This window comes from Galleria mellonella, unplaced genomic scaffold (genome assembly GCF_026898425.1).
Source record: "Galleria mellonella isolate WM207_F2 unplaced genomic scaffold, CSIRO_AGI_GalMel_v1 utg4535, whole genome shotgun sequence".
Taxonomy (NCBI): Eukaryota; Metazoa; Arthropoda; class Insecta; order Lepidoptera; family Pyralidae; genus Galleria; species Galleria mellonella.
The window spans coordinates 408035-431758 of NW_026442101.1; the positions used below are offsets into that span (position 1 = coordinate 408035).

Consider the following 23724-nt stretch of genomic DNA (forward strand, 5'->3'; position numbering starts at 1 on the left):
CAATTTGACGCGATAGTTTTGAATGAAAATAATAGAATTATGAGTAGAATTGAATTTGAGATAGAATAATGGAAACGTAGTGGTTACTCTGTAGTTTGTCCAAAAATACCAAATAATCATGCTTGAATTGTATGCATCTATTGAACATATAGTATGAATATTATTTTTTTAAAAGATAAGATATGCATATAACATGATTCGAGAACAGCTATTATTTTTTAAAGTAAAAACATTAGTTATAATTACTTATACAGCCACTGGAAATAAGACAGTCATTTTTAAAATTGTGAGTGTAAATATTAACTCGAACGACTCGAAAACTCGAGTACGATTCGAGTCAAGTAATAATAATTACTTGAAGCGATTCGAATTGAAAAATCCTATTCGAGTCACATCACTAAAACACACCTGTCTTTGTCGACGAGAACAATTCAGAAAATACGCTCCCACGCTGAGTTAGGTACATGAAAATGCTCAATGTAGGGAAGGTATAAAGGTATAATGTTCAGTCCAAGTCGGAAGCAGATGCACAGACATCAAAGTGAGCAGATGGCAGTGCAGTCGGACGTAATGAACAAAGTTCAGCATCCAGTCAAATTTTCGACGAAAATTGCAAGCACGTCGCTCGGCACGAGCCTTGCACTTCGGACAGGGCGTCGCCATATTACATATACTGTTTTAAGACCGTTCATAACTCTTGCTACCCGAAGTGTGGCAACGTCGCAACTATATGTCAATTTTCAAAAACAATTCAACGTTTTTCAAAGTTCCGGACTGATTATTTATAAAGTGCTCGGCTAAAGAATTCAAAGTTTAATTATAGAATACATTGCATATAAAGTTACCATTAAAAACTTTGGACTTACTTCATATTTTGCTTCCGAATTTTTCAAATATTGTTTTGTAATCAAAATTCAAATTTCCAGTGACTTACTGAGCCTAATAAAAGATTATCGCCTGATCAGGGGTTTTCACTTACATTACTGATTCATTTATTTTACTAAGGTGGCAAATAATCATACAGCCCACTTGATGGTAAACGGTTACTATAGCCGTTGAACGCTTGCAATATCAAGGCATTAGGCGTGCGTTGCCGAACTTGAAGAAACCTCTTTACCTCGTCCTTGAAGAACCCCAAGTGCTGTAGTCTCTTGGGAAAACTTTCATATAGAACTCATACCATAACCTGAGCGTTCGTGGACGGAAACATATCTGAAACCGCGGTAAACGCGACCATCTAGGCTCTACTTTACTGTACATAAAAATACATACTTTGTTATTAATTTGTTTTGAATAAAGATGTACGAGGTTTGTCCGGAAAGTACGTATAAAAGTTTTTTAAAAATTTTATTTTACAATTATTCAGGTAAATCAATTTTATCCCCTTCAAAGTACTCCCCCTGTGACATAATGCACTTGTGCCAACGCCGTTTCCACTGTGAGAAGGCTCCTTGAAAGTCCTCTGGTTGTAGGTTTCTCAGCTGCCCCGTCGTAGCTTTTTTTATCTCATTTATGTCCCCCAAATGCCGCCCCCGAAGTACCAATTTGGTTTTTGGGAACAAGAAGAAGTCACACGGGGCCAAATCCGGCGAATAGGGGGGGTGTTCGGTCACCGTAATGGAATTTTTACTCAAAAACTCACGGACAACAAGAGAGGTGTGGGCAGGGGCATTGTCGTGGTGAAGAATCCAACGCCCCTCTCGCGCCAATTCTGGACGAACTCGTGCCACACGAGCTTTGAGGCGTCTGAGCACATCGACGTAGAATTTTCCATCAACTGTCTGGCCTGGAGGGACGAATTCTTGATGGACAATCCCCCGAACATCGAAAAAAACAATCAACATTGTCTTGACATTTGAGCGGGATTTTCTTGATTTTTTTGTTCGTGGTTCCCCGGATGTCTTCCACTCTTTGCTTTGGGATTTTAATTCGACATCAAATTCGTAGAACCAAGACTCATCTCCAGTGATGACTCGGTTCAAAAAGTCACCATTCTCTTCGGCTTCCAACCAGTCCTCACAGCAAGCAACTCTTCGTGATTTTTGATCCGGGGACAAAAGCTTGGGAACGATCTTGGCGCAAATTTTTTTCATTTGAAGTTCGTTTCTTAGAATTTCGTGGACCACGGTTTTACCCAAATTAAGCTCTTCAGCCACCTGTCTGACCGTTAAACGACGGTCCCCATTAACACAAGTTCGAATTCTTTCCACGTTTTCGTCGGAATGTGAAGTGGAAGGACGTCCTGAACGTGGGTCATCTTGAACGCTTTCTCGGCCCTCTCTGAATCTTTTTAGCCACTTGTGGACGGTTGGTTCCTTCACAGCATCATCCCCATAAACTGTTCTGAGATCGGCAAAAATTTCACGGCCATTCTTGCCGAGTTTCGAGAGAAACTTGATTACGACGCGCTGCTCTTCAACGGAAGCGGGCTCCATGCCGACGGGGTTTCGTTAAGAGGTAACTTCACAGATGGCGTGACAAGCCAGTTCGCACCGCACGGCGGTCAGACCAGAACTGAAGCATTGTTAGGGACATAAGGAAGGGGTCCTGCGCTTACCTGGCCTCCCCACTCCTCTTTCTCGCATTCCAGAACACTTTTATACGAAGTTTCCGGACAGACCTCGTATAACAGTTGAGCTTAACTCTGTAAGAGTTCTTTTCCAATAAACCCTGAATGGAAAGGAGCATTTATTACCAGCGGACAGTGTGCGTACAATAAGAGGAGGCAACAGTATTATTGTTTCTACTAAGAAATAATAAACATAGCCTAATACAAATTGATTTATAATATACTTATTTTCAAAATACATATCTGTAAATAATAATACCTAAAATATATATATATATATATATATATATATATATATATATATATATATATATATATATATATATATATATATATATATATATAATATAAAATCTCTTCGTATCTTTTAGCGGCTCTTTTTTATAATATTGGGTTGTGCAAACCGACCGAACAATCGTTCCACTTCTAGACTTTATATCAGGCGGATAGCTACGAGCTAATGGTCGCAGTTTGCACTACAATAGCTATTCAGACTAAATTATTACGTAGGATCACTGTATCGACCCTCGAATGCAATAATCCGGGGACTAGGACGGAAGTTATTATTCACAAAGTAAACTTTAGTGGCCTATTTCTTGGCGCTTCTGGTATTTTCTGAGTATTCTCAGTATTGTTGCAGTTTTTAATTTATAAGTTTACTAATTGGGATAATCTATTATTTACATGCTGTTTCATTTATTTCCTGACAAATTGAAATCATCTTTGTTCAGATAGATTTGTTTACGAACTCTTTTAAATCGTCATGTTTTTATGAATGCACGGTTCGGAAAGCTGTTATCTGTTGAGAAGAGCCCGCAAGAAACTTAACAATTACTTTTCTAATGTGACTTAATAACACGATTCATTACTTTTAATATTTCAATTTAACGATGCTTTTAGTTGACCGTTAAATTTGCTCTCGTAATGTTTTATATACCCAAGATTGAACTCGATTTTTTTTTTATACAACTTAGAACTTTTGTGGAATGAAACCTTATATAAAAGTAATTATACCAACACTATGTCATATAACAGAAATATAAATGTGTTTATTCTAAAATCAGCTTTCGTGGTTTGTGACAAAAGACATATTACCTTTGTGACTATAATTATATTTAGAAGTCCAGTTTTAACAGCGGAATTTGAGTTGTCCATAATTCACCGAGCATATTAGAAGAATAATGTGTCAGGGAAATGCCTGACACCAATGTTCAATACTGCCAAAGATCCTTGCACTGCAAGGGGGAGAAAGGATTGTCAGTAATGGGAATTAGTCGCCCCATTGCTAGCAATATATTTTATCAGGTCGATCTTCTCGCAGTTTCCCCTGGAAACCATCGTGATTTATTCTTGATGTATTCGTCACGATGGGCTAACTAACCTACGTCTATCTTCACCTATCACCCCTCACTGGTTCCCCGTCAGCATATACCAATGGCGTAGGCGGGGTTACCATTTAATTATCATCCGTTGGAAAAAAAAACCTATAAGTACATCCTTATAATTAAAAAAGGAATTTTCAAATCGGTTTATACTTAACTAGCGGCCCGTCCCGGCTTCTCATGGGTAGACATTTTTACAACATTTTAAAAAGTGGTTACTGTGACATAACGATAATAGTTGGACACTATATGTCGCGAAATTTTTAATAGTTATTGATATTTTCTTCAATATTGTAAAACATACTTTTGTTCTATCACCAATAGTTTCCGGAGCGCACGCGACGAAAAATATTTTATAGCATTTTTTTTACACTTCGAGTTACATTACTGAAGTTTTAGTAAGGATCCCTAATCTTTTCTAGCAATAAATATAGCTTATGTTACTCCGGGTGAATGTAGCTTTCTAATGGTGAAAAAATTTTTGAAATCGGCAAAGTAGTTTTTGAGTTTATTCATTACAAACATACACATAAAAATACAAATCTTTCCTCTTTATAATATTAGTGTAGATAGAGTTACCAGGTAACAAACATAAAAAGAATGCAACCTAGTTGCTGCTTATTTTTAAAGTCGGTTGAAAAGATTGAATTAGGAATCTTCTCTTGTTAAATTCGTTTCAAGAATAGTATTGTTTTTTATCGTTTTGTCGTTCTTAAATAATTAAAAACAACGCCAGAGTGCGGCTCATTGTCTGTCACGACGTTAATTAAACAATTGTCCCCTGGCTCGGACATTCTTGTTTTTGGTCGGCGTAAACGTTTCTTATAAATGATTATGAATCAGTTGATACTTAGACTATATAGATAGAGTGGCTCCATAGCTCCTTCCTGTCCGACTTGACCCACTGAAACTGCGCAAGAGATATTGCATCTCTGTGCATCATCTGCCGAATTTATATATACCTGCTGCTGATTTTCACCACCGTACAACCCGCCACAAACTAAAGTTTCATCCCAATCATCTGGGCGAGTGGCGGTCTTCCACCGTGCGTTTTTCAAGGCACTTTCTTCCACGCACAACCATTCTTTGGAATCAACTTCCAGCAGCAGTATTTCCGAACCGACACGACAGATGTGCAGAGTGTTAGTTGTAACTGTTGAGTTTCTTTTTTTTACAACACAGGGGGCAAACGAGCATGCGGCTCACCTGATGGTAAGTGACTACCGCCGCCCATGATCACCCACAACACCAGCGGCATTGCAGGTGTGCTGCCGGCCTTTTAAAAAGGAATATACTCTTTTCTTGAAGGTTATGTTGTCGTATCGGTTCGGAAATACTGCTGCTGAAAGTTGATTCCAAAGAGTGGTTGTGCGTGGAAGAAAGTGCCTTGAAAAACTTGCGAGCTCATATCAGCAGATAAAATTTTTTCGAATACTGCATTAATAAAAAAGGACGATTTAAAAGTGTAAACAAATGTGTTTGTACAAAGATTATTTGAATTTGATTTGAATATTTTCATCTTTTTATACTGATGTACATGTAATGTATATTTTTCTTTTATTACCTCCTAAAGATGAACAAGTCTTCTGACAAATATGTAATTTGTCAAGAAACGCATGAATCCCTCATATTCTCTGGATTAAAGAATTAATTAATAAATGTAATGGACTTAAACTGTATGCAATTGTTATTTCTTAGAAGTGTATATTAAAACATGCTGTTTAATTTCAGTCTAACGGAAATATATTTCATTCATTGCAATCCTAAGTTTGGTCCGCACTACAGAAGACATAAGATGGGAATCGTATTGCTGATTAGTTAGTTGTTATTATTATGTTAAATTGTTTTACCATTAGTATTCGTGCGACCATAAACTTTAGTGTAGAGGGTTTACAATAAATTAACACCAGAAACAGTCTTGAGCTATCTTTATTCACCGTCTTGTTGCATCTAAACTGGTATTAACACGTTTTTATTTAATGCTTAGAATGGCAAACCAGCTGACGGCCCACCTGATGGAAAGTGGTAACTGTCGCCTATAGACACGAGCAGTACCATGGACATAACAGAGTATACTGTTTCGCCCATGATACCCCCCATGCGTTGCCATTCCTGAGGACTCAGGTGTTATTCCTCTGTACCCTGTAAGTTCACGCCATATCCCACCCTTCAAACCGAAACACAGCTATGCAAACACAACTGCTTCACGGTAGAAACACGAATGGGACAGAGGTACCCAAGCAATCGACTTTTGTACAAAGTCTCCCTCTCATGAAAAGTGAAAAATTTACGTAACACGTTTTTATTTAATGGCAAACAAGCTGACGGTCTACTCGATGAACAGTGGCCATGAGTACCATAAACACCACCGAATACTCTGTAAGGCCCATGGTATCCCTTATGTGTTATACTATTCTTCCGTGCTCTATAATTTCATGGTTATATCCCATCCAAACCGAAACACAGCCATACAAGCTGCTTCACGGGGGAAGCACGAATAAGATCTTTGCGCAAGACTTTTGTACAGTCTTCTTTTGGTTAACGCTACTTATAGTAAATCTTTTAGTGCAAACAAACCCTTCCATTGTTGTTCTATTAATAACACTAACACTGTTCGCTGCGATTTTGTTGCGTATCCGCCGACATCTTGGCTGCGTTCACGCCGTGTTTAAAGTCACTGCTTTGGACTCTCTCAAAGGAGCACTGCATGGTGGTGTGTGGCAAATCGACTACTAGTGGGGCGAATTGGCTTTATTGCCTTGTGGCGACAGGTAATTCTGTAGAGGACACTAAAACTTCACGGCTACACTGGATTGTAAAATACGTGTTTTATGGCGGACGTTAAATAAAGAATATTGTTAAAGATATAATCTGTGTTAGATCTGAATCTATTAAAAGTTTGAATGCCAAAGAATCGTTGATTGTCTATTTGTTTTGTTTTCAATGTTGGCACATGTTTACCAGAGGGAGACTTTGTACAAAAGTCGATTGCTTGGGTACCTCTGTTCCATTCGTGTTTCTACCGTGAAGCAGTTGCGTTTGCATGCCTGTGTTTCGGTTTGAAGGGTGGGATATGGCGTGAATTTACTGGATACAGAGAAATAAAACCTGAGTCCTCAGGAATGGCAACGCATGGGGGGTATCATAGGCGAAACTGTATACTCTGTTATGTCCATGGTACTGCTCATGTCTATAGGCGACGGTTATCACTTTCCATCAGGTGGGCCGTCAGCTTGTTTGCCATTCTAAGTTGTATAAAAAAAAACAGCGATGAAAATATAACAAAATATCCAGCCTTTCTAGATAAAACATAAATGAATCTATCCGTAGAATCGCTTCGGTTCGGCATGTAAAAGAACAAGACAGCACACTTCGCCATCTCATTCTATCTAATGGACTTATAAGCGACAATCTATCTATCAATAGATTCGTTTGTACTTTGTCTGAAGGGTAGGGAAGGGGCAGATTCCTTTTTACGCCATTTCAAGTCGATTAGAGAATGAAGATCCCTAATTTAACTGTATTTTTATTTTATTTCCATTTATTGTTCTACTAAACGGAATTTGCTCAATATAAATATATACATAGACCGGTGTTTTATAGTTAATTTCGCGTACATACTACGTACGTGGAATAATAGATTCATACAGCTAAAACTAGGAATGGTTTTGACTAGCTCCTATCTTTTTTTAAGCAAATGCTAGATTTTTCTGCACTATCAGCTAAACGGGCGTATGCAGCGCTGCAGCGCTGGTCGGTTACAATGGCTCTATTGAAATTTGGAACAATACTTGAGTCGTGTTTACACTGCCGGATTTTTGCATCGCCCGCTGTGACAGCTTGCATTCGAGGACGATGAAAGAGCGCGTGTCTGACTAATATATACGTAGCTTTATGTTCAGGATTTACATTTGCTAAGGATGGCTCTGACCCTGGTATTTTTCCTAATATAAAAAAAAATTAACTCGGATTTGAATTATTTATTTAGTGCTATTTAATTTTTTAACGATCAAAATATTTATAATAAATATTTATTTATGTTACGATCCACTGTTAATAACGCGGATTACCAGTCCCTTTCCCCCCAATATACCCTATAAGGTCGACCTCCACGCGGTTCCCTCCTGGAAAATATCGTGCTGAATTCCAGGTTATTTATATAGGTATTTATCATGGTGGGCTAACTGACCTGCCTTTTTATTCTCACTTATCATCCTTCACTGGTGCCCCACCAACGTATACCATTAGCGCAAGCAGGGTTACCATTCCATTATCATCCATTAAAAAATACATACGACTACTGCTGCTTCTACTCGTATGACAGTGCTGCCCCTGGCGACAAGAATTTCGAGGTCGTCTTAGTTATACATGGAGGATACTCACTTGTCCAATAAAAGAAGAATATTAAACAGTATATTATCATGGTGGTTTATTATTTTAGCCATTAACTGTCCACTGCTGAACATTGGCCTTCCCCATAAGGGGAGTTTTGCTAGTAGTTGCTATGCTTGGCAGGCGGGTTGGCAACCGCAGTTAGGCTTTAAGAGATTACCTCCGAGAGAGATTTCCCTACAGAATCCCCGATCTCTTCATGTGCGTTGTCTAAAATATTATACATTGGAATTATCTATCCATAATTTTCATTCCTACATCAAATCCTTCACAGTGTAAGCTGCTAGACACTAGAATTCCCTCCCAAATGATACCAGATATATATATATATATATATATACCAGATACCAGAGGGAGACTTTGTACAAAAGTCGATTGCTTGGGTACCTCTGTCCCATTCGTGTTTCTACCGTGAAGCAGTTGTGTTTGCATGGCTGTGTTTTGGTTTGAAGTCTGGAATATGGCGTGAATTTACAGGGTACAGAGGAATAACACCTGAGTCCTCAGGAATGGCAACACATAAGGGGTATCATGGGCGAAACAGTATACTCTTTGGTACTACTCATGTGTATAGCCGACGGTTACCACTATCAATCAGATGGGCCGTCAGCTTGTTTGCCATTCTAAGTTGTATGAAAAAAAGACACTTTCTCCTTTCGGATTCTCAAAGTTGACTGAAAAAATCCCTTTAAGGGATAAATCCATCTATGTACATTATTGTTATAACCTAATATCTACACTATAAGTGAATATACAAAATCATACAAATAAAATATTGTTCTTTGTTCCCCAAATAACCCCTCAAGATATCTCTGGAGGTAACACAACGTATTCTTTATTCAGTAAACTAATTTAAGTAAACAATTTAGGAATTGTATAAAAAAAATGTACAGTGCAACAGCCCTGCACGCGCGCGACCGTGTTAACACGTCAATCATTGACTGGGTTCGCTTGTACAATGAACTGCGCCGGGGAAAAAATTGCGACCCCTTATTGTAAACAAAAGAAACTTCAAATTGGATCTCGTATTGTCGAAGGGTTTTGAATTTTATATTACTCTTATAGCGTGCGGGGATCCATCAATCAACAGCACAAGTTCTTTGAACGGCTATAAGCAGGTTTTTTAATTTAAAATTAATAATAAATTAATATTATGTTACAGTTAGTTCGTTTTAAAATTTTAACTACAGAACTGTTTACTTTGATCAAATTTCTATGGGATCACTCTGTAAGTAGACAGTTTTAGAAGAAAAATAAGTATTTTCCAAATCGGTTTATAACTGACGGACGTATGGGGTAACAAATATAAAAAAAAATAGAACAAATTTACATTCTTTTTTAAGTCGGTTGAAAATAAAAAAGAAAAAATATTAAGTTGTCTTTTTTTTTATACAACTTAGAATGACAAACAAGCTGACGGCCCACCTGATAGAAAGTTGTAACCGTCGCCTATAGACATGAGCAGTACCATGGACATAACAGAGTATACCGTTTCGCCCATGATACCCCCCATGCGTTGCCATTCCTGAGGACTCGGATGTTATTCCTCTGTACCTAGTAAATTCACGCCATATCCAACCCTTCAAACCGAAACACAGCCATGCAAACACAACTGCTTCACGGTTGAAACACGAATGGGACAGAGGTACCCAAGCAATCGACTTTTGTACAAAGTCTTGTATGTTTGTTCTGCTTTCATGTAAAAAGTACTGTACTAAATTGAATACGGTTGTATTCCTGTTGTATTCCTGAAGGTCTAACTTAAAGACTGGTGTATGTTTTATTTTGATACACTATCTAGGAGTAGTTGTTTTTTTTTTACTTATGCAATTCGCGAGCACAAATAGTTAAATATACAATAAATATCAGGCTACAAGAACTGCAGGCAAGATTCAAGATTCAAGATTTATTTATTTGTAAAACATGCGTATAAATACATGCAGATGTTGACAATATAATAACGTTCGACATGTTTAGCCTGTACGCCATACAACAATATGTACTTACACAGATAGTTCACATTATTCATCAAGTCCATTTTATACCATTAATCGTAATCAATCATTTATAAGGTCACCGCTGGACAAATTCTGTTCCCAAAAGCGTATAGTAAAAGAGTGATCCTTTGATCAGCCCCTCAAACTGATCGTTAGCGTATGTAACAGGGTGAAATCCAGTTGCAGGTACTTATTTACATCGGGCGAGTACCGCAGCGGGTAGCGGGTGTATACTGTGCCGCCCTCGTTAGCGGGAACTATGCGCTCGTTAAGCCACATTTGTTAGACGTATTCCACTTTTTACGGTTGCAACAATTTTTTTTTTTCACAAAGGCAATATTAAAACACGTGCAGTGTGTAGTGGTAAAGTGCACTTAATCAAATGTTTTTTCTAACTACAAATAGAATGAATAAAAAAAAAAGTAAAAAAAAATTATTAATTTAACAAATTGGTAGATTAAATCTATAGGGTCTAAACTTGTTCATTTTCAAATAGAAGTGTTTATTTACCGCATCAGCATCATCATCTCAGCTTTTATCTGCCCACTGCTGGACTTAGGTCTACCCCATAGACTGCTATAAGAAACGAACCTGAGCCATCTACATCTACTGACTCCCTGCAATGCATTTGAGGTCATCACTGCATTTAGCGGACAGTTGTCCTACCTGGTTACAGGTCGCCACTCAAGAATCTTTCTTTCCCATCGGTTGTCGGTTAACGCATATTAACAACAAGCACGAATTTTAAAACAAAATTATATAAGACCAAACAAGATTTACCAGAGGGAGACTTTGTACAAAAGTCGCTTGCTTGGGTACCTCTGTCCTATTCGTGTTTCCACCGTGAAACAGTTGTGTTTGCATAGCTGTGTTTCGGTTTGAAGGGTGGGATATGGCAGTTAATTTACAGGGTACTGAGGAATGGCAACGCATGGGGGGTATCATGGGCGAAACAGTACACTCTGTTATGTCTATGGTACTGCTCATGTCTATAGTCGACGGTTACCACTTTCCATCAGGTGGGCCGTCAGCTTGTTTGCCATTCAAAGTTGTATAAAAAAAAAACAAATCCATTAACATAAAAATGATAATAAAATGTTTTATTTCTCTCCTCACAAAGGTTATTACTAAGTTTAAATTATATGAAACAAACTAATAAATAAAAAGTTAAATAAATCTGAAAGCATATATGTTTAGACAGGTCTTATAAAAATTTCATCAATATGGATCGAGTGGTTTGATTTCTAAATCGAAATCTTTGTTTTTGAAACGATTGAACACGGGTGTTTTTTTTTTTTTGTTTTAATGGAATAAAATTTATTTTTTTGTTTAACTTGTTATCCGTACGTAGTTTCCACCACGGCACATTAAATTAGATATCCTTATTGGTCCCCATAAAGTACAAGTCGTGAAGCTCTGCATAAAACAACGCAATAGACTGGCTTTCTTATCGCAACAAGCTATAAAAACATTACGTGCGATGCATGGTACCTACTAGAGTGGTTTTATCAGGCTAGCGGTCTTTTTGACCCGTCATACACATTCAGAGGGTTTTTTTTTTAGTGGGTGATAATGGAATGGTAACTCCACCCGCGCTATTGGTATACACTGGCAGGGTACCAGTGAAGGATGATAGATGAAGTAGGTCAGTTAGCCCATCGTGACGAATTCAACAAAAATTGTTCACTATGGTTTCCAGGGGAACCACGTGGAGGTCGACCTGATAGGGCATATTGCTAGCAATATCGAACTTCATTGCTAACAATCCCTTTCCCCCCTCTAACACATTCAGAGGGTTAACACATCAACAATAGCTGGTAGATAATAACTTCATTTTGATCAAGTTAACTAATTAGATATTTTGGGGGGAAGGGGATTGTTAGTAATGGAGACTAAGAACCCCATTGCAATATACCTAACCAGGTCGACCTCCACGCGGTACCCCCTGGAAACTATCATGGTTTATTTTTTTTTGTTGGTTGAAAATGGTATGGTAACCCCGCCTGCGATAACGGGATACGCTGGCGGAGCACCAGTGAAGGGTGATAGATGAGAATGAAAACAGGCCAGTTAGCCTATCATGACGAATTCATCAGGAATTAACCATGATAGTTTCCAGGGAGAACCGCGAGTAGGTCGACCTGGCTGGTTATATTGCTAGCAATGGGATTCTCAGTCTCCATTACTAACAATCCCTTTCCCCCAAAAACTATCATTGTTAATTCCTGATGAATTCATCATGATGGGCTAACTGGCCTGTTTTCATTCTCATCGATCACCCTTCACTAGTGCTTCGCCAGCGTATACCATTAGCGCAGGCGGGGTTACCATTCTATTTTCTACTATAAAAAAAAAAAAAATTACACAACTGCCCAAAAAAGGAGTGTAACGTTTTTAGGGTTTGTGTCATCATCATTATATTGGGCTTTAATTGTCTACTTCGGAACATAAGCCTCTCCTTGGCGAGTTTTGTCAGTAGTTGCCACGCTTGGCAGGCGGATTGGCAACCGCAGTCAGCCTTTAGAGATGTTTTAAGAGGAACGCTGCTGCCCACCCCTCGCCCTGTCTTAGTCGCCTCTTACGACACTCACGGGAAAGAAAGGTGTGGCCTATTCCATACCTCCAGTGGGTATATGCCAATCTGCCTGCCAAGCGTGGCAACTACTGGCACAACTCAACCCAAGAGGGAAGCTTATGTTCAGTAGTGGACAGTTAAAAGCTGATATGATGATGAAGAACAACTCGATCTTCTCTTGCCCGCCGGATGATGTATTGGGCGGGCAAGGTAGGGGCCTCGGGGCGTACCCCATTACCTCGGCTTCTACTCCGGAGGCGACGACCACCGGGTCACTGGGGTTTCAGCCGGCATACACTGATGGTCTGTGTATGCCGGCATGCTGTCTTTATGATGATGATGAAGGCGACCTAGAAACTCCAATCACCAGAGGGCATCTGTATTTGATGAACAAAAAAAAATTTTTTTTGAAAATCACTGATCTCTATAAAGAGTTAAAATGTTTTTTTTTTTTTAACTTACTTTCCCATAATTTCCCATATAACAGTCACGTTCAATAAATTGTGGACTATTTGTCGAAGGTCCCGAATTTACATTTTAAAGTTATCGAATTACGAAAGCCGAGTATATGGATGATCCTCGTGAAATTTAAATGTGTTGAATTCGTGTGTGTGTTTTTTTTTAATACGCTATATTATTTGCACTATTTCGCCATAGTCGTAGAATACTGACGGATCGGGGGGAAAGGGATTGTTAGTAATGGAGACTGAGAATCCCATTGCTAGCAATATACCCAACCAGGTCGACCTCCTCGCGGTTCTCCCTGGAAACTATCATGGTTAACTGGCCTGTTTTCATTCTCATCTATCACCCTTCACTGGTGCTCCGCCAGCGTATCCCGTTAGCGCAGGCGGGATCACTATAGCATTTTTACCCATTAAAAAAAATACTGACGGATCTGACAAAGATTACATATAAAGATCCGTCACTATTCTACGACTATGACGATTTCTTTTTTATTTATTTTTATTTTTAATATTACATCTGGAATCAACAACTTATGTCTAGAATAATTAAAAAATATATATATTTACACTATGCATTAGCCAATTATTGATTCACAATTTGTATACTAGACAATATTATGATTATTTTTGGACTGTAGATAATTCGTAAAAAAAAAACAAAATTACAGAGATACTTATTTGAAATTTCAGCAATAATTAGTGTAAAAGTGTGTGTTATATGTGTGTGTAATGTTGCGTGAATGTGGTGTACAAAGAGACAGTGTCTTGAGCGCGTATTGTTTTGTATACACGAAGAGTTATATATGTTATATGCAGCTATTTTCATAATTTTAATAATGTATCATATTTTTTTATGCAACTTATAAACAAGCTGACGGCCCACCTGATTGAAAGTGGTAACCGTCGCCTATAGACATGAGCAGTACCATGGACATAACAGAGTATACTGTCTCGCCTATGATACCCCCCATGCGTTGCCATTCCTGAGGACTCAGGTGTTATTCCTCTGTACCCTGTAAATTCACTGCCATATTCCACCCTTCATACCGAAACACAGCCACGCAAACACAGCTGCTTCACGGTAGAAACACGAATGGGACAGATGTGCCCAAGTAAAAAACTTTAAGTTTCCCTCTGGTTAATTACACTTTATTATCATGACTATACAGAGATAATTATAATTGTATGTACATTACGAAATTTAGGTAAAACACCGTTAAGCGTCTGATAATGTCGTGCTTCAGTCACGTTATGAGGAATGAAAAGTACCTACAGAATATTCAGCTAATCATTCAAGACACGATTGTGGGTAAAAGAAAGTGCCAGGAGGAGGTGGCACTCCTGGGTACTACATAAACTTTTTTTATACCACTGAGGTAGCAAACAAGCATATGATCCACTTGATGGTAAGCGGTTACCGTCAGTGGCGTAACTATATCATTTGGGGCCTGTGGCAAATTCTTTTGATGGGGCCCTATCAATAAAAAAAAAACTCTTCACGTAAAATAAAATACTCAGGTATAATGAAAAAAAAAAATTCTGAGCTCGCGACTTGTTGAGCCGGGGACCTTTTAGGTCGGGGGCCCGTGGCATTTTGCTAGCCCTGCCACCCTATTGTTACGCCACTGGTTACCTTAACGCCAACAATACCAAGGATATTACGCGCATTATGCCGACCCTGAAGAAACCTCTTTACCACTTTTTCGAAAAACCCCGTGCTGTAGTCTTTTAGAAAAACCTCGACAGGGAGCTCATTTCATAACCTGAGCGTCTATTGAAGGAAACATCTCTGAAAAATCACTGTCGGCAACCATCCGGGTTCTGAGCTATGGAGGTGAACTCCCTATCTATGGCGAGCTGTATGATGGTAGAAAGTGTCCGTGGGCATAGTACTGCACAAATCTTTGAGCACAGTCCGTTGTGCAAACGGTAGAATACGCAGAGTAAGGTGAAATCTCTCCTAAGATTTAAGTTTTCAATACTGCTTCTAAGAACATAACATAACCTACAAAGACAATTGTTTGCTTATCCATTCACCTGAATGAAATAGTTAATGTAACTTGAACATTAGATCAATCGGTTACACCCGCTGACATAAACAGAAGAAGTCAGCGCCCTCTATGTTTACATAAGTCGAAGTCTATCAAGGTGCAAGAATAACATTGAGTCGTTGAACCGCAGGTTGCTTTGAAAAAGCCGGTGAGCATAAACAAAATACAAAATAAGCCTCGTTTATTTATTTTACTCCGGTAACAGTCTTTATTTTTTTTTTTGGATAATGCAACGGGGTTGATCTCTATGTGATAATTAACATGGGTACTTATGGGCAGAAATTCGTCCGTGTGGTGAGGAAATGAGAATAAAATAAATAATTTATCATTTGTCATTACTATGATGATTATATGATGTCGTAAGAGTCTGATATAAGAATGAGAATTCAATATAATATGGAACCAGAGCAAGCGAAAGATAATTTGAAATAAATTTAATCACTTAATCAGTATGGTAATGATAGACTGAATATATTTCTCTTATTTAATAGAACATGTACCTAGCAGTTGGATATCAATGGATTATTGTGATAGGTATCTTATCAATATCTTATGTTACGTTCTTATAATGGGTTGTAATAAATTTAATAAAACAATAGCACAAAAAGCATTTAGTCAAGTGGCAACACTAGACTGATTATATTGCTCACGCAGGACTGCGTAGATGCGTAGTCAATGACGTCATCAGTTTACGAATTGATTACACTCCTCTTTCCATCCTTCGGCCACCACGAAAAGAAGAAATTATACATACGCTTTGGGGTTGCCAATAACAGATTATAATAAAAAAAAAATATCATCATTATTTAATTCCAATTAAAAGTTGGTGATTACTTGCTTTCTAACAATATTAAGTACTTATATACCAAGTAAGGTACTGCTTCGCATATTTTTTTGTAGGTACGACAATTATAACAGTTATGTAATTAATATATTGAAATGTTGGACTATTAAGACATGTTTCTTTAACTGTACCAAAAGAATACTGTCATAGTATAGCAATAGTGCGGAAACAGGACAACAATGTTGCATTTGAATATTTTACTCTTAAAAATAAAATAATATTTGGGCTTATTTGGCGGTAACATATTGGCAACACTGACGAGTCAATGTCAAGGACTCTGAATGTAAATAGACAAAATCGATCGAATCTCAAAGCCGGTTGTTATTTTGACTAACAAATAAAAACACAAGTGCAATATTTATTTGGAAGTCACTACCTCACTAATAAAGATGTCGATGGGAAATAATCTGTTATTCATGGAATTATTTATTGATAATGTGAAAAAACATCCCTGTCTGTGGGATATGAATAACATTTCCTTTAAGGACCCAACACGGAAGGATTTAACATGGGAGCTTGTGGCCCAGGAATGTGAAATGGCTAATGGTTAGTATCTTATATTTAATCTAAATAGTTATTTTAAATTTTCATGTTAATTAAATTATTTACCTAAGACATTACACGACATAATAATCGTGTTTTTTTTTTTTATATTGTGGCGCGCAAATGTGCAAAGCATTTCGTCCTAAATATAAACAAGTTGTTTGGTACAAATCTACCTGATGGTAAGCGGAAACCGTCGCTTATAAACAGGAACCACTGTTCCATGTCACTACATAGATACCACAGAATTTCCATGGTACCGCGTCCATTTTGCTTATCGAGGTAAAAGCTAACTTTATCAAGTTACAGTGTTTACATTTACAAAATTTAATTAAAATGAGTTCAATTGACGATAAGCATGAACGAATACTATGGGCCGATGCCATTTTTAGATATTAAGTTGATCATGTATACTATATTCAGAGATGTAAATAAAAACAGTGCCTTTAAATCTCGAAAAACATATTCATTTGGACTTATACCCCTTGTAGGATAAATTGTTGACTTTTCACTTGACATACAATACTTTATATAACAGTTTAGAGATTGTAGTTGGTTGTATGTACCTTTTTCTATAATTTTTAGGCATTTTACAATTTCTTAATTTTTTTTTTCTGTAACATATTTTATTGACTATTGTTCTCAGTAATAAATCTAGTATTGATTTTGCAGGCCAAGAAGCCAAATCACAATGGAAAAGGCTACGAGACTGTCATCGCGAAGCATTACGTATACGGAATACCACCACTGGACAGGCAACCCGCATGTTCAGTCCATGGAAGTATGAGCAACTTATGGATTTCCTCCTGCCACAGTTAGGAATGAAAGAAACTACTACAAATTTCTCTGAAGACCCCATCTTGGACAATGATGGTCAATTTGAAATCTCATTACCATGCCCGACAGTTACGGATTCATGTAAGTGCAGAGGTATAGAAAATATGATGGAAGAAAGAGAGAAGAGGCGAGAACAAAGGCAAATAGAAAGAGATGGATTTAGAAAACAAATTGTGGAGGCAAATCGTTTTCCAATTGATGCTGTGTCAGAACTCTTTTCCAGTTTGTGTCGGAAGACGAGGGAGCTTCCTATTTCGTTACAGTTGCGAGTACAAAGGGAAGTTTTTGAATCAGTTTCCCGTGCTGAAGAAGATGCCTTGTCACTCAGGCAGCCGGAAAACCTAATATACACCCCAAATTCCTCTCCATCTTCATATGAATGTATGAATTCTAACGCTTCAAGTTCTATGGTTCTGCAGCAAGCAGAAGAAAAAGTAGATGAGGAATTATCGATTCAATCTGCTATTTAATAGATATAGGTAACAGGAGAAGTTAGGCATATTTTTTTATATGCCAAATCTATATTTAGGAATTTTAAAATATACTAAATTGATTTTTTTTTATTGAATACACAATTTTTACAAATATTCTTATCAATAATACTACTACTAGGAAATATTTATTTTTTAGAAAAAAAAATAGATGACTGTTGTTATGTACCTAATAAATATATAATAATAATAATAATAAGTAAATTATAAAAATTATAAGTTTATTAGAAAAAAGGATGACAGTTCTTATGTACCTGCATAAGTTAAGTAAGTAGTAAGTATATTTAGTGCCCTTATATGTGCAATAAAAATTTTAGAAATAATTTATTTAATCTCTGTTTTCAAATAAGAGCCCTATTAGTATAAGTAGAGACCAGAGGGAGACTTTGTACAAAAGTCGGTACCTCTGTCCCATTCGTGTTTCAACCGTGAAGCAGTTGTGTTTGCATGGCTGTGTTTCGGTTTGAAGGGTGGGATATGGTGTGAATTTACTGGGTACAGAGGAATAACACCTGAGTCCTCAGGAATGGCAACGCATGGGGGGTATCATGGGCAAAACTATATTCTGTTATGTCCATGATACTGCTCATGTCTATAGGCGACGGTTCCACTTTCCATCAGGTGGGACGTCAGCTTGTTTGCCATTCTAAGTTGTAAAAAAAAAAATAAGTGTCATGTGAGTATGATTTACAAGATATTTTATTAGCGTACAAATCTTGGGTTCAGTCAATGTAATGTAAACTAAATATAAATATAAAATAATAACTTTAAGCATTTTACAATTTTGTACATCTTTTATTACAATTTTGCTATATTTTTTTACACAAACTTAATTTAGAATTTAATATTTGTTACACAAAATCGTCATGACAGTATACAAATGTCATTTCGATTGATATTGATTGTAAAAGTGACGTGTACAAATAGCTAATTGTCAAACAATATTTTTTAAATGTTACTCATGTTTCTATTTAGTAAATAATAAACTAATTTTATATTTTAAGCTATTTATTGAAATAAAAATCTTAGCTAAAAGATATTTTTGGTTTTTTACTCTTATTTTATGTTTCTTATATTCTTTTACCTTTAATTAATTTATTTATTTATTAGTACATATATGTGTACACGGCGGACTTAATGCTAAAAGCATTCTCTCCCAGTCAACCATAGGGAAGTGTCAGAATACTCGAATGCGTACTACTAATTATTGATATACATACATACTAAAATTACACTTACTTTTAATCTAAAAATTTAGTTTTTTAATAGTATGATATAAATACTATCATAAAATTTTAAATGTGGCTCGATAACAATCTGTCATATGACTTTTAAACCGACTTCATAAAAGGAGATTGTCAATTCAGTAATATTTACTTTTGTTACTTAATTTTTTTTTTTAATAAATTAAAGTTAATATAAAATTCCTTAAATACTAATACTAATTATAAGTAATCCCCCAACGCAACACAGAGGCAGCGTACCCAAGATACTGGCAGCATTACCTCTTTGGATTGCCAAACTTATCTTTTGGGCAAAGTAGCTACCAGCTCTTGGGTCACCAGTAACCTCGATGAGGCGCGCTGCGATCGTCCGAATATCGTCTTCATTTTTAGGTTTGTTACTTCAAAACTCCGTTATTTATAAACTGATTTGGTATTTTTTTTATCTGAAAGGACATGCTTTTAGATTGATCCTAAAGAAATAAAAAAAAATTGGTTAAAGTAGTTTAGTTTTTTTATAACTGGTTTGGCCACGATTGAATACGCTGTTTTTTGTGGAACGTAATCTTAAATTGTAAATAAATTACAACGCTCTAAGTATTCAAAAGGCCGGCAGCACACCTGCAATGCCGTTGGTGTTGTGGGTGATCATGGGTGGCGGTAGTCATTTACTATCAGGCGAGTGGCATGCTTCTTTACCCCCTGTGTTATAAAAAAAGTATATTTAAGAGGCAAATTTAAATACTGCTCATGTCTATAGGTAACGGTTACCACTTTCCATCAGGTGGACCGTCAGCTTGTTTGTCATTCTAAATTATATAAAAAAAATTAAATAATATAGTTTTTTTCTCACTGCCATTATAAAAATAAGAGTCTGCATGCCATGAGTTTGCTTACCTATTACATCGTGAAAATGCAATGCTATACTAAATCATATATTTTTCTTTTTTTTTTATGCAACTTAGAATGGCAAACAAGCTAACGGCCCATCTAAAAGAAAGTGATAAGTCGTCTATACACATGAACAATGCCGTGGACATAACAGCGTATACTGCGTCGACCATGGTACCCTTTATGTATAGGTAAAAGCTTTCTATAGCGATTACATGATACCTAGACATTTATAAATATGTAGGTATTTCCTCTCTCTCATTCTCGCCATGGTGAATTTGCTCTTCGTGCAGATTTTTAAACAAATATCAATATACCGCTTACGAGTATTGACATGTTTAAGTAAATAGGGGGAATTATTTGCAATAAGCATACAGCGCAAAAGCGCTTTATGTTGCAAATTAAATGGGAGTTAGAGATATATATATTTCAAAAACTAGTCATGTGACTAGGTAATTATTTAAAAAAAAAAACACATTGGATATTCTTATGTGTATATTATATTTATATTGTGTATTGCCTTAATGTGTTACTATAATTGTCACATATTTTTCACCACATCTGCCCTTCATACGCTTTCTGTTTTTACTCAACGGTTAGCTGGTAGAGAATGCCATATGGCATTAAGCTCGCCACTTGTACAAAATTTTATTGTGCAATAAAGAATAAATAAATAAATCAATAAAATATAAAGTTCACAATTTTTTTATTGTGACTTTGATTGCGTAGTTTTAGTAACTGTTATAATTACGAATTTTAAGGGTAGCCAACTCGCGCGTTATACCCTAGGTATTGAAGGCCAGGCGTTCGTAGGCTACGATAACCGTTTACCGTCAGGTGGGCCGTATGCTTGTTTGCTACCTCAGTGGTATAAAAAAAATCAAAACTATGCATCACGTAAAATTGTATAAAAAATGTACCAGTTTTTCTCGAAGCATTTGTATAGAGACAATATCTATTTAATCTATGGTCGTGCTGTAATAAAAAAAGGTGACTTCCCGCAAATGCGATTGCTTTTTGTTTTCGGTGATCTGTTTTGATTTCGAGTCATCAGTAAAGATAATGCTCCCAGAAAGTATTTTATAAAATGTATTCTTCTGCATATATTTCGGAGACTCGAAGTTGAAGGCGCAGTTGAGCATCCTCCTAAGTCGGACAGAGGTTGAAACCGCATTAGCTGAAAATCACACAAGAAAAATCTAAGACAACTAATTATTTTTGTGTACACGTAAACACAATAAGCTGAGGGCCTACCATGAAATGTTTTCCGAAATTTCGGAGCCAAACGAAACACAAATTTGATGTTAAAATTACATAATACTTGCCGTTTGGAAATATTAAAAATGTTAAAATATTGTTCCTTTGGACTTTTATAATAGGATGTATGACGAACGAAATGTTAAACACCATTTATTGGTCCGATTCTGGTATAAACAAAAACACGAAATTGTGTCCGAAATTTCGGAATTTCATTTCATGGTAGACCCGCTGATTATGTACAAGATCTATTCACTTCGCACACAATATTGCTTGCTCTTATTAAATATAAAATAAATATGAAACACGTTTTTCTATTTATATCGAATTTATAAAATCTTAGTTTCCAATAATAAATATATTACGCCCTTCACCGAGGTCGGAACTGAATTGATTAAAAATATCAAAGGTGAATATATTTCGTTAAAATTAGAACAACAAAGTGTGTAAAAGGCGGTGGAAGAAAGAAATATTGTTCGGAATATCGAAAATATTGAAATATTTTGCGGTTAAATAAATAGGGCAGCCGCCACCTGCGGATGTTTGTTATGGATTTATGTGCATACCTATCTAGTGGTATTGGTATTACGTGGACTGCGACTATGTTTTCAACCGACTTCAAAAAGAAAGAGGTTGTCTATTTTGTTTTTTTTTAATGGATGATAATGGAATGGTAATCCCACCCGCGCTTTCGGTATACATCGGCGGGGCATCAGTGAAGGATGATAGATGAGGATGAAGCAGGTCAGTTAGCCCATCGTGACGAATTCAACAAGAATTGTTCACGACGGTTTCCAGGGGGAACTACGTGGAAGTCGACCTAATAAGGCATATTGCTAGCAATGGGGCTGTCAAACTCCATTACTAACAATCCCTTTCCCCCCTATTCGGTTGTATTTTTTTTTATGTAAATGTCAGTTATAGTAATAATATTTATTTGTTCAGGCCCACAACATAACGTTCATTTTATTAGTTATAACTTTACTTAACCTTTTTTTTTTTATAGAACTTAGAATGGCAAACAAGCTGACGGCCCACCTGATGGAAAGTGGTAACCGTCGCCTATAGACATGAGCAGTACCATGGACATAACAGAGTATACTGTTTCGCCCATGATACCCCCCATGCGTTGCCATTCCTGAGGACTCAGGTGTTATTCCTCTGTACCCAGTAAATTCACCTATGTTAGTAAATGAGCGGTCATGACGCTCTTGTATTAATAACCTATCCCACCCAATATTTTAGGATGGGACAGTCCATATAAACCGATTTTTTTGATGGGTGAAAGTGGTATGGTAACTCCGCCTGTGCTAACGGGATACGCTGGCGGGACACCAGTGAAGGGTGATAGATGAGAATGAAAACAGGCCTGTTAGCCCATCATGCACAATTCGTCAGGAATTAACCATGATAGTTTCCAGGGAAAACCGCGAGGAGGTCGACCTGGTTGGGTATATTGCTAGCAATAGGATTCTCAGTCTCCATTACTGACAATCCCTTTCCCCCCAATATAAACCGATTTGAACTTTTTTATCTGAAAGTATAAAAAAGTAGGTACCTATGTTCAAATTAGTTCCATAAACGGTTTATCAAAACTAATTTGCTAATTTAGTTGTTAATTGGAGGCGGTTTTTTGTAGAAAACAATGTTATATTAATATTATTTTGTTATTCTTCTCATATGAGCATTAAATTAAAGAGTTTAAAAACAAATAGGTAACAATAAAATAAATGACATCACGTTAAAATGGCCGCAGTCACAAGATGGCGGATTAGGTTACAAAAGCATATTTTTAAATTACTTATTTTTTCTATTGGAATATATAACTTTTTTTTAACATAGAGTAGACTAGTTGAAAGATCTACAGATATAGGATTCTTGTAAAAGTAATGAAGTGAAATCCGTATTTAAATTTCCGAACTCGATGGCTTATTACCGTGGAATATTGGTCTGATTATGCATCCTTTTCCTTCGTTCCCGCACAAAGGGATCGGGAGATTGGAAGGGAATTAGATGCAATTTCATTGACTCGAAACGAGAATACCATTTCCGTAGTCTAGCACTCGCTGTTAAAATATGATTACTATATATTTATTTATTTATTCATTAGTATAAATATGTGTACATGGCGGACTTAATGCTAAAAGCATTCACTCCCAGTCAACCATAGGGAAGTGTCAGAATACTCGAATGCGGTACTAGTAA

The 23724-nt window shown here is 36.8% G+C and overlaps 3 protein-coding genes across 3 annotated transcripts in view; all 3 read left to right on the forward strand.

Moving 5' to 3' along the window:
- Window positions 1-23724, forward strand: part of LOC113514752 (ATP-binding cassette sub-family G member 1-like) — a 289243-nt gene that overhangs the window by 240689 nt on the left and 24830 nt on the right. The window lies entirely within an intron of this gene.
- Window positions 1-23724, forward strand: part of LOC113523368 (ATP-binding cassette sub-family G member 1-like) — a 238352-nt gene that overhangs the window by 189798 nt on the left and 24830 nt on the right.
- LOC113522332 (uncharacterized) lies at window positions 16521-19165 on the forward strand. The gene is made up of 2 exons (XM_026908013.3): window positions 16521-16823; window positions 17493-19165. The coding sequence occupies exons 1-2, from the start codon at window positions 16667-16669 to the stop codon at window positions 18125-18127; spliced, it is 792 nt and encodes a 263-aa protein (XP_026763814.2). The 5' UTR covers window positions 16521-16666; the 3' UTR covers window positions 18128-19165.

What these genes read in the sequence shown, in the direction of transcription:
- LOC113522332 (XM_026908013.3), top strand. Translation starts at nt 16,667, where the DNA reads ATGTCGATGGGAAATAATCTGTTATTCATGGAATTATTTATTGATAAT. An exon ending in GGAATGTGAAATGGCTAATG is followed by an intron (nt 16,824 to 17,492) that starts GTTAGTATCTTA and finishes TTGATTTTGCAG; the next exon opens with GCCAAGAAGCCAAATCACAA.